The sequence below is a fragment of the Mytilus trossulus genome, chromosome 2 (genome assembly GCF_036588685.1).
Source record: "Mytilus trossulus isolate FHL-02 chromosome 2, PNRI_Mtr1.1.1.hap1, whole genome shotgun sequence".
NCBI lineage: Eukaryota > Metazoa > Mollusca > Bivalvia > Mytilida > Mytilidae > Mytilus > Mytilus trossulus.
The window spans coordinates 30,021,687-30,034,144 of NC_086374.1; the positions used below are offsets into that span (position 1 = coordinate 30,021,687).

At 32.7% G+C, this 12,458-nt stretch overlaps 1 protein-coding gene across 1 annotated transcript in view; it reads right to left on the reverse strand.

Annotated features, from left to right (window-relative positions):
• LOC134705706 (collagen alpha-1(I) chain-like) overlaps positions 1-11,136 on the reverse strand; it is a 73,680-nt gene extending 62,544 nt beyond the window's left edge. Inside the window, exons 1-2 of the mRNA XM_063564427.1 lie at positions 10,708-11,136; positions 796-936 (exon numbers count right to left, since the gene is read on the reverse strand). Of these exons, the coding sequence (XP_063420497.1) occupies positions 796-936; positions 10,708-10,882 (316 nt within the window). The 5' untranslated portion in view covers positions 10,883-11,136. The remainder of the gene's footprint in view (positions 1-795; positions 937-10,707) is intronic.
• Between the last annotated feature and the right edge of the window lie 1,322 nt (positions 11,137-12,458).

The following is a 12,458-nucleotide window of genomic DNA, read 5'->3' on the forward strand; positions in this document are numbered from 1 at the left end:
AACTAGTAAATACAGTTTATATACAGGGGGGAAAATACAAGAATGTCTCAACTTATCGTTATTTTGATAATGCAAAAGTTGAAATTAAAACAGTAAAACTTAAACGTGTAAGTTATGCAAATGTTCAAAGTCAATGAACAATTACTGATATTACATGGATTTAAAATCTCCATGGAAATGAGATGTGCCAATGCATATACAACTGCATACCAAATATCATTGACTTATCATAAGGGGTTCATTTTACAATTTACACTAAACTTATCACAAACTAATAAATGTATGTAAATTAAGCCAAGTATTAAAGTCAGTAGGCCATGATTGAGGGGGAGGGCCAAAAATTCTCCAGGGAAATGAGATGTGCTAATCCTTATTCAACTGCATATCAATTAACATTGGTCTACCACTAATGGTTCCCTTTGAAGTGACCTTATCACAAACTAATACATGTAAAATAAGCAAAAAAGTGACAAAGTCGATATACCATGACTGAGGGGACAGAGCCAAATCATCTCCTAGGAAATAAGATGTGCTAATTCTTATACAACTGCATACCAAATATCATTGAACTACCAGAAGTGGTTCACCATAAACTAGACCTATTATTCATAAACTTATACAAATGTTGACCCAAATGCCTTCCCCACCAAAGCTGGAATCAGCATACCTATGTTTCGCTTTTTTACTCCGCCAAGGTGAGACAAAAATGATATACAATCAATCAATCAATCAATAACCAATCTAAAATAAAACTTTATAATATTAATTATTATGAACAATAATTTTCAGTTATACCTGGAAATGCATCTTGTAGCTGAAAGTTGAGCTCTTCACTTCCTGTAAGGGGGTAAGCCACATCTCTCCCTGGACACATGCCATCTTGGGTTCCTGATATTTTTGTTTCTATATTAGCTACCTTTAATAAATCTGTTGCACCTGGAACAAAAGGATAAAAATATTTATGCACTTTAAAAATAATAAATTTCTCAAATTATTCAATAGCTGGTATTGTCAAGTTCTAAACTTTCTGCTTTGTATCGATCTGATGAGTTTAGCCAATTGCAACAGAATTTCAAAGTGTGTCCTTATGTTGTGCTGTAACATCACTGTCCCAGATTAGGGGAGGGTTGAGCACTCACACACAGGTTTATTAAGGAAACCACATACTGTATCTGCTTTTCCCAAGTCAGAAGCCTGTGTTTCAGTCAAAAAAAAATCTTAAAAAAAATTGTTTTAAATTAGGCTATTAGTTTTCTCAATTGTAAAGTCTGTTTGTCAATTGACTCTGTAATAAAAGAACCCTTTTTATTATCTCACATAGAAAGGACATACATATTTTATTGCCAATGTAGAGCTAGAGGAAAGAGCAAATTTTTCTGTACATAATGTTTCAAATCTTTTAATTTGATGATAAGGTAAATACTTTTGACAGAAGTTATTTTTCACTAAAAAGATTTATCACTTTTAACTTATCATGCTCTGCCAAAACAAAAACCAATCCAGCAATTGTGTTCAGCATAGAAACAGTCTACAATTGACAAAGGGAAGTAATTTGTTTAAAAGTGTGTACATTGTAATAACAAAATAATTAGCTTATAAGTACTCTAATTAGCATGTAAGTATTCTAATAATTAGAATGTAAATATACTAATTACTATATAAGTATGCTAAAAAAAACAAGTGCATGTAAGTATACTTATAAAAAAACGTCAAAAGCTAACCAAACTTTTAAACCAACTTATTCTGAAGGGATATACATACATTCATCATACCATTGTCAAATCTTTACAGATGTCATTTTTGGAATTAAAGTGAATTTTGCAACTGAAATAAATACATTTACTGTACTCTAAAAACCAGTTGTTGGTGTGATGAGAGTTATTTTTATGATGACATGTTACATGTTTAATCGCTAACGGGAGGGATAATGCTTTATTTCATAATCTTAACTGAATAAATGGTATAAAATATTTGTTCCAACGGGAATAGATATTATGACAATGTTTATAACAAAGTTTCCGTTGGAACTTTTGTTAGGCGGAACAAATATACGTTGACAGTACCTCTGGCCAAAGGAAACCAGTCATAATGATACAGAATTGTAAAATGTCGTCTTTTTTTTCAAAAAAAGTTAAATGAACACACAACCATTACAATGGTATAATTTGTTCTACTGCGCAGGAGAACAAACACATCTTGGCAGAATAATTTTAACAAACATTTGCACAACAAAAACATTTTGTTTTAATTTCTTTTTATAGTTTACTTAGTACATACCAGTCTGCACCAAAAACTTTTTCAACTACTAGTCCGAAGACCAATATTTTGACATTTTTCTTATTGGACCAAACAAAGATTTGCAAAAACTAACTAGTCCGAACCAAATTTTACTAGTCTGGGGCATCGGACTAGTGGCTAACCGTGCAGACTGACATACATGTATTTACAATGAACTTTCACTTTCAGTTGCTATTTATAAAATAAATTACCATAGAAACATTGTGAAATTTAAATTATTTTTTAAAACAGCCATTTTAGCAAAAAGGGTCTGATTTCAAAAATTAAGACAGATTTCAAGATAAACACTGCTTTCCTATGAGTTCATTAATTACAGTATTAATATTTATCTTTCAGTTAAAGACCATTTTGTTATGAAACTACAGTAAACATTGCAAATTGTGATGAATGATAAACATGATAAAATGCCTTGTTTAAAATTGAAATGCAGACTGACCCATTCTAATAACAAATTAATTAATTTTGAGGATAGTTATAACCCATCAAATAGGACAATTACACAAACAGCTATAGTTATGACACCTGTTGTGACCCTTGATCAGTGTAGTGTCGTAAACTTGTAATAAATATTATGATGCCAGGTAAAATTATAGATTTTATAGAAATTTATTAGGAAAACTTAAAAATCGGTAACCAATAATTAGTTCAGGCAAATTTTGTGAAAGATCAGGCTTTTTTATGATTGGGATTTGGGTTGAAGAATGAAAATTGGGATGATACCACCAAAATCAGGCCAAACGGAAATTTGGCGCCACAGGTGCAGGTCTGATTTGGTTGAAATCCAGGAAAGTTGTTAAAATTTCAAAAACATTAACCACAGACTCATATTTGTGGGTGATAATGACAGACATATACACCTTATCGCTATTTGTCCTCCATTACTGGATATCACACAGGTTCCCGTAAAATTTTGACGTCATAAAACAAAATATCTGACGGCACAATGGAAAAGTTATTGTTGTATGCATCAAAAGGTCAAGCGGCCGGGTCGTCCAGCCGAGTGGGCTAATAGAGATAAGGTGTATTGTAGGATAGCATTTGGGACAAAAGTGGCCTGCTCAACGAAAATACATGGGAAAAATCATTTAGTTCCTACATTTCATTTGTTTGGTTTGTTTTTGAATGTTTCAGAAATAATATTGGTGTATCCTACCAAGCTAGTCCAAATAGAAATGACATCTTGAAAATGTTGAACGGCTTTTATGATCATTTTACTACTTTTAAAAGCTTTATGCATTTACCTCCACTTGCGAGGTCATCAGGGATTATAGTTTTAAAGTTTAATGGGATAATTAATATGTATTTGAAGAAGTAGTGCTATTATTTACCACTTTCGTAATTTTCAGTACGAGACGCACGGTCAAAACCGGAAATCTATTTTGTAACAAGAAAATCGGTTACGGCTAATCGTGAAAATCGATGCAAGACGTAACGGCCATACTACCATGACGGCCATAGGATGAAACGGCCATACCCCGAAAAGATGAAACGGCCCTAGTACAAAAACGGCCATACTTTGAAAAGACGTATCGTCCATGGTTTTTTTTTTTTTTTTTTAGATGTTATAGATGAATTATTTTGATACTTATACATGGTTATTATAACTTTTAAATAAACTATACTGTTTTTACATTATTTTTCATCTTAATTTTTGTTATATCATTTGTTTACTCATTATATATTTATCGTAAATGAATGTGTTTAATAAATCTAATAAAATATTAAAATATCTTATTGTTTCAATGGCAAGGCTGCCCACAACCACCTCCATTTCTACAAGATTGTGCCAGCCTTTCAACAGGAAGCCAAGACCGTGTCCATCACACAGCAGCTTGTGAGTGAACAGCAACTCAGTCGTTATCAACGAGACACGTACAAGCAGCTCCAAGGCCGTCTTACTTCGCTGTGGGACCAGTACGAGGAAGACAGTATCAGGACATCAGACTTTCTCCGTTCCGTAGGCCATCTGTATGCACCACCTGTTCCTCAACCAGAGACCCTCCCAGAGTCCGACTCTGAAGATTCCGACTACGAGTCAGATTAAGAGTTTATTGTAGTGACTTGATGAACATATTGCTTGTGCTTATTATGTGTATACTAGTGCTTTGTTAAAATAGTAACTTTAATGAGTTCAAGATCGTAATATAGTGCATTTTGGTATGTTTAGTGCTTTTGTTTCAGTTGTGACTTTTATAACTGCATGTTTATGTTGTGACTTTTATAAATGCATGTTTATGTATTTTAGTGCTTTATGATATAGGTTATATGTGTGAGTGTGAATATAAGTGTTTAAATATTGGGAGAAATGTGTATGCAGTGGAATAAATGAATGAGTGACAATAGCATATGAGAGAAAACGTATGAGATTGTTAATTTAAAAAATGTATATAAGATGAATGTCCTACATGTATGAACGAAATGTATATATGAATGGTTTGTGTGTGTTGTATGTATGATGTAAGGTTTATATGTTTGTTGTATATTTGTTTATCTGTATGACTGAATGAATAAATAAAATATATTAAAAAAATTTTTTTGTTTCTTATACTAGAGTATATTGGTATCATTGCCCATAATACAATTTTCCATCAACAAATGCACAAAAATGGGAACATTTAAATGGTCAACAAATAGTATTCAACACAATTCAATACAAATAACAACGCAAAAAGAAACTTCAGTATGATAAAAATGAAACTGGCCATCTTTTATCATGTAATTAGCCAATCGGGTGCACATTCCTGTCAGATTTTACGGGTAATTTGTTTTGTTATTGGAAAATTCTGCAGCAGTCTCTGTCTTGGAAAGATGTTCAGCAAATAGAATGACTCTAAACTATAAGAAAGAAAAACAAAATATTAAACAATGTGTCTGAGGATCATGACAAATATAACTCGAACTTGATGAATTGCCTTCCTTAGAGTTGACCTTTACACTGAGTCCTGTTTTTAATTTCACCAACACTGAGATTGAGAAGATTTTTATAGTTTAGAATAATATATATTTTTACAGATATAATAAGAAGATCTGTAACATGTGCTTGTATTTATATATCGACATTGACAGTCAGCATTACTACAGTTTAAACTTCATATAAAATATGATGCCTTTATATCTCATTACAATAAAAATGATTCTTTAGAAAATGTGTACAACTGATAATGAAGAAATAATCAATATACTTACATAATATGGCCGTAACAAGTTGTAAACACGAGCGATGATGATCAAGCAAAGATAACTCTTACAAGAATAAATAAGATCGTATGTGCAGAAAAAAACTACTTCACAATCATATTTATGTTATTATTATGAACAAATACTTATTTTTCGTATTATATTTTATGTAATAAACTCAATAAAAAAAAAAAAAAAGTGTGGACGATACGTCTTACAATGTGTGGCCGATATGTCCCATGGACGATATGACGGTATGGCCGACACATCCTAGGGCCGTCATGGAAGTATGGCCGTCGCGTCTCGAAAGCGTGAAAATCCGGCCCGTTTGACAACACTAAAAGACACTCACCGACGGCAAAAGCCGCAAGACACTCAATTACTGATCTTTGCAATAATAATTATTTTTATATAAAGGACTCAAAGGGCGCCATGTAAAAATGACATCACAAACGCTAAACAAATCACGGTATTTTCCCCAATCTATGGCAGAAATATATCTATGGCAGATTTGGATACTACATAATTTTTCGTCACAATTTAATAACGTGGTGTATCGTCCAAGCTGCCGCTAAATATGACAGTATTATTATAAAGAAATAAATGGGCAGTAATTATAAAATGTGTCCGAGACAGCGGCAGGCTGGTGCCGCGGCGCCGGTATGCATATATGAAAGGCATATCTAAACGTGACATTTTTTCAAAAACCAGTTGTTGGCATGATGACACGGGTTATGTTCTTCTCATATATGTTAACTTATGTTGGTATGATACTTAACCCCTAACGGGAAGGATCGTGTCTGATATTCATATGAGTCAAATCATAATCTTTCAATCAGTTTGATTGACGTCTGGAGCTGGAATGTCAGTTTAAAAATGGTAGTAGTCTGTTGTTATTTATGTATTATTGTCATTTTGTTCATTTTCTTTGGTTACATCTTCTGACATCAGAATCGGACTTCATTAAACTGAATTTGATGTGCGTACTGTTATGCGTTTACTTTTCTACATTGGCTAGAGGTATAGGAGAAGAGTTGAGATCTCATAAACATGTTTAACCCCGCCACATTGCGCCTGTCCCAAGTCAGGAGCCTCTGGCCTTGTTAGTCTTGTATTATTACTATTTTAGTTTCTTGTGTACAATTTGGAGTTTAGTATGGCGTTCATTATCACTGAACTAGTATATATATTTGTTAAGGGACCAGCTGAAGGACGCCTCCGGGTGCGGGAATTTCTTGCTACATTGAAGGCCTGTTGGTGACCTTCTGCTGTTGTCTTCTCTGTGGTCGGGTTGTTGTCTCTTTGACACATTCCCCATTCCCATTTCCATTTTCAATTGTATTCCTTTATAGTACAGTTACAAGGGGACATAACTCAAGAATGATAAAAGGTCACGCTACCAAGTTTGTACTTGATCTGTATTTTGTGGTAATAAGTTAAGGGGTTTCATTCATTAATAAAATGTTCTACAGGCCGCAGCTTGATACGACCGCAGAGGTCGAACCCTAAAAAGTTGGACACACTATTTAAGCTTGATACAGCTCTGAATTTGGATTGTGATTAAATAGTTGACACAGCATTGGTTCCTGACACAGAATGAATGTGGTCTAAGAACTGAAAAAAATTAAATTGGACATTTAGCTTTTATGAACCAATATCTTAGTTGAAAATCTAAATACATGGTTAGATTAAGCATATCAAAGAACCCCAAAAATTCAATTTTTGATGAAATCAAATAAAGTTCAATTTTGGACCCTTTAGACCTCAATTTGGACCAATTTGATAACGGGCCCAAATATCAACCAGATGATCTGCATGGCGCAGCTTTTAGTTTATACCAGCGCAGAGGTCGAACCCTGAACAGTTTGGGCAAGAATGGACACAACATTTAAACTTGATACAGCTCTGAATTTGGATTGTGATTAAATAGTTGACACAACATAGGTTTCTGACACAGAATGAATGTGATCAGAACTTAAGGGGGCTCGCCGCGGGTATAAATCAATTTTTAATTTGATATAGGATTTCGCTATATTTTTCTATAAATGAACTTTATCTTATACCTTATAGAAAAATGAAATTAAAAATGGGGTCACCGTTCATTAACGCTCACAATCTGCCTTCTAAAAAAGCATACATTTTTGTTAATGTTTTTTTTCTTCTGTTGAACTAATAGGAGAAATAGCGGCAATATCGAAATAAAAAAAGAACTAAATTAATCGCTTAAATTTTACAATTATTTAATTTATGTACAGCTTATTCGAAAACAACAATAAAAAATATAGGTCACCGATGAGTTAAAAAGATATTCAATTTTAATGCAAAAAAAAATGGCATTTTTGCACCAAAGGGAGAAAATTTGGAGCTTTTTCAATGATATCTACATTTTGAAAGTCACCTGGGGCCAACACGAAATTATTTTTTTTAATAATTTTTGTACCATATGATAAAGTAACAATTACTGAAGGTAATTAATAAAATTTGTAATGAAAAATAAATGTTTTATTTTTTTCTGAAAATCTTATACCCACGAGCCTCGGTTTATACCTTAAAAACTTAAATTTTTTGAATTGGACATTTACCTATTATTTTATATTATCCAAAATCAAAATACATGGTTAGATTCAGCATATCATAGAAGCCCAAGAATTCATTAATTTTTTTTTTGGATGAAATGAAATAATGTTCAATTTTAGACCCTTTAGACCTCAATGTGGACCAATTTGATAACCGGGCCCAAATGTTGAAAAATCTTATTACATGGTTAGATTCAGCATATTATAGAACCCAATATATTCATTTTTTGTTGAAATCAAACAAAGTTTAATTTTGGATCCCGATTTGGACCAACTTGAAAACTGGGCCCATAATCAAAAATCTAAGTACATGTTTAGATTCAACATATCAAAGAACCCCAAGATTTCAATTTTTGTTGAAATCAAACTAAGTTTAATTTTGGACCCTTTAGACCTTAATGTAGCCCAATTAGAAAACAGGACCAAAAAATAAGAATCTATATATCAAAGAACCCCAATAGTTCAATTTTTGATGAAATAAAACAAAGTTTGATTTTGAACCCTTTTGGCCCCTAATTCCTAACTTGTTGGAACCAAAACTCCCAAAATCAATCCCAACCTTCCTTTTGTGGTCATAAATCTTGGATTAAATTTCATAGATTTCTAAGTTACTTATACTAAAGTTATTGTGCAAAAACCAAGAAAAATCCTTATTTCGGACCTTTTTTGACCCCTAATTCCTAATCTGTTCGGAACAAAACTCCCAAAATCAATCACGTCAACCTTCCTTGTGTGGTCATAAACATTATGTTAAAATTTCATAGATTTCTGTTTACTTATACTAAAGTGATTGTGCGAAAACCAAGAATAATGCTTATTTGGGCATTTGGATCTTAATATAGATTTAAAACCCTGTCCCAAAATAAAAATAAAAATGAATGCAGAGTTAAAGTCAGTGTATCAAAGAACCCGAAAATTTATTATTATTTATATATCAAACAAAGTTTAGTTAAAAACTATTTGGAAATTATGTGGATCAATTTGAAAATGGACCAATCAGTTGAAAAAAATCCAATGACACGATTAGATTTGGCATATGAAAGAACCCAATATATATTTTTTTAAATCAAACAAAGTTTAATCAAAAACCCTTTGGACCTCAATACGGATCAATTAAAAATAACAGGGCCCGAAATCCATAATCTAAAGACACAATTAGTATTAGTCTACAAGACATTGGATTGGGCCACATTAAAACTGGTCAAGAAATAGGCACTTTGTACAACGTATATCTGGCCCTTTTTCCTAAACGATTCCAGCGTTTCTTTTCAGGTTTGAAACCTTGTTGTACAATTTTATAGAGATCTCATTATACATGTATATATATATATATAACAAATGACTGTCCTGGAAAAGGAAAAAATGCCTTTTTTGGGGGGGCCCTTTTTGGCCACTAAAGTTAGAAACCGAATGAATCCAGCGTCATATATGATATTTTACGTCCGCAAACATTTTACTGTCGTATAAAAAAAATCATTTATTGAATATGAGATTTGTTTTGGAATTCAAAATATTTTAATTATATTCCAAATTCTTAAACTCCCTTTTAAAGCAGTTTCCATATATGGGTACAGAAGTAATGGTGGATGTCCTTTAAACAATATCCAAATAAAATATCTAAGGTTTCGAACTCAAAGTGAGATTACCGTGACAAGTAACATCATTTTCAAACATGCCGGGTACCGACTCCACTTTGATCGAAAGAGTATGTTATGTAATTGTGGCTATTAATCACAACTATCGTGACTTCTGCAAAAACCACAAAATTCAAAAAATGTACATTTTGCCACTGTCTGTTGAATTTGATGTATCTACTAGTGAACTAATGTTTCATAAGTTAATTGATACCACGTTACAATTCTAAAAGTGCTGTATAAGCAGTTCAACTGTGTGAACAAACGCAAGCACTCGTAAATCAATTTATGTGATAATAAACTAGGCGAGACATCCTATGCTTCACATGTTTCCACGCATGCTGTGCACATATATGTTTTAAACTTCACACTTATATTCTATATATCATTTTATTAGATTTCTCTCATGATGCAAGCATACGTGGCACACAAAACATGTCTTCAGCTTTACTCTTAGAGTCGATCTTCAGTTACATTGATTGACCTAGGAGATTGACCAGAGAATACACATTCAGGAGAAATCATTAAAACAAAAATGTTTTGTAACGAGGTCATTGTACTGTTGGTTATTGGCACTCCACATGCTAAGTTTTCAGAGCTAGTTTTTTTTTATATAATTTTTAACCTATCACCGAACAAAATGTACGGTTGTCTTAGAAAACTTTTTATATTATAACGGCAAACATATAAGACGAAAATGAGGCAGGCTTTTTGGCTTGAGTTGGCAGTGATGGAATAAATTGCGCTAAATATTAAAGGTGTTGGGTTTCTTTGTTACAGTTTTTTCTTCTTTAATTATTATGGGTAGCATTCGAGTCTTATATAAAGGAATGTTTTAAAGGTCATGCTTAGAACGAAGCAACATTTGTTTGCGTCGTTCTAAGTAGAACTTTCATGATTTGCATAATCAATTTCATGAAATACTATATGATGCCATTTACACAAACGGAAAAAGTAAAAGTTTAAAAAAAAGTTGTCTCTAAAAGAAAGAAATGCAAAATAAAGTATGCACGAAAACTTACCAGATGGAAACGGTACAACAGCTCCTAAAACTGATGGAATTATACAAAGAATTGAAATAAAAACTAGTTCCATGTTTGGCGATAATATCAATGAACTCCGCTTTAAGAAATTGGAAGCGGAAAAACTATATGAATGTAAAGGTTTTCGCATAGTCCTGGACACAATCCCTGTCATATGATTTTCAAGAATAAAACTTTTGCCTTTTTCTTCGTCTTAAATCATTTCAGGATCTTTCCATTCAGCGTAAAGCCTGTCAAAGGCTTGTCCAGTGTCCGTTCCTGCTTTCTGCCGCTTTTAAGCGACTACCGACTCTCTTCCCCTGTTTAAAAAAAGCAGGAGCGAGCTAGCAGTAGTGCCTCAAAATGGCGGAAGGTTTGAATTGCAGACTACTTGACACGTTTAAATTTTTTTGATGACGTAGCTCTCTAACTGCAACAGTTTTCTGTAACAGAGAGAGTAAGCGAGGAATTAGGTAGCTGAGAAAAAAGATAAAACACTACAGTCTGCGAGATCTTTATCGAACTTTGACCCTTTCTGTATGATTTGCAGACACCGTGAAGTATCGTTTTTTTCTTGTAAAGCATCTCGATTACTGCCCTGTTTCTACTACATAATAAATTTCTTTAGATTACTTATAATTGCGCACATTGTAAAGTAAAAGTATATAAATGTATGTCGAGAAAATTACATTAATAATTTGGGATTATATCACAAGTTTCGACAGTTATTTGAAGTGCTGTTTTTATGGAAGATTGTGTTTTAGGAACAACAAAAAACGTATTTGAAAGTGAATACATTCTATTGTCATGTGCAATCTACATTTAATAAAAACGCAAAAATAAAGAAATTTCATTTTTTTGGTTAATTTATTTCTTTATTTTGATACACTTTGACAAATTGAACACTAATGACTCAGAAAACACCGTCATATACAATCACTTAAATTATCATATCATGTGATTTCGTGGTGTCTCTTGGTAGCACGATCTATCAAAGGCGTGTAATTGTGGTGTCTCTTGGTAGCATACTAACTGCTGGCATCGGCTGTGGGAGGTCGTGGCTTTGATTCGCGCTAGACTCACACCATTTTAGAGTTACAGCAAACAATGGTTGTATTATAGTCCATCGACTGTGGGCAGTCGTGGCTTTGATCCGCGATAGACTCATGCCATTTTAGAGGTACATAAAAAAATATGCTGACTAAGGTTTCCAATGTGTATATTTATGTATTCATATATTGCGATTATCCTGAATTACTACCGGTATGCAATATTTGTTAATGGAATTCAAGCATCGACTTACCAAAGACGCGTACATTTTACAATAAAAATCCATGGTTAGTCGAACAGTGTAAATTCAACTTGACTTTAATTAAAAAGTTCTTTCACATTTGAATCATTCTAGTTTTTAATAATATAATTTGTTAGATTACATTTTGAATTTCGTTTATATAGTTATAGTTATGAAGTGACGTTTGGGTGGCTAAGAGTTGGTTGGCACATCGTCACTGCATTGGGTTTTAGAATGTCGTATACTATAGATTTTACTAAAACTACTTTTTAACACAAATCGGCTTGGAGAGAGGAAATCTCTGATATTCCAAAATTTCATACATTAACACCAAACAAAACATGAAATATTTATGTATAGATTACAACATGCCCTTTTCCATATTGTCCAAGTTTTTATTTCACAGCCATTTAAAAAAATATTTAAGTTTATGCACATACAACAGAGTTCTATTATTATA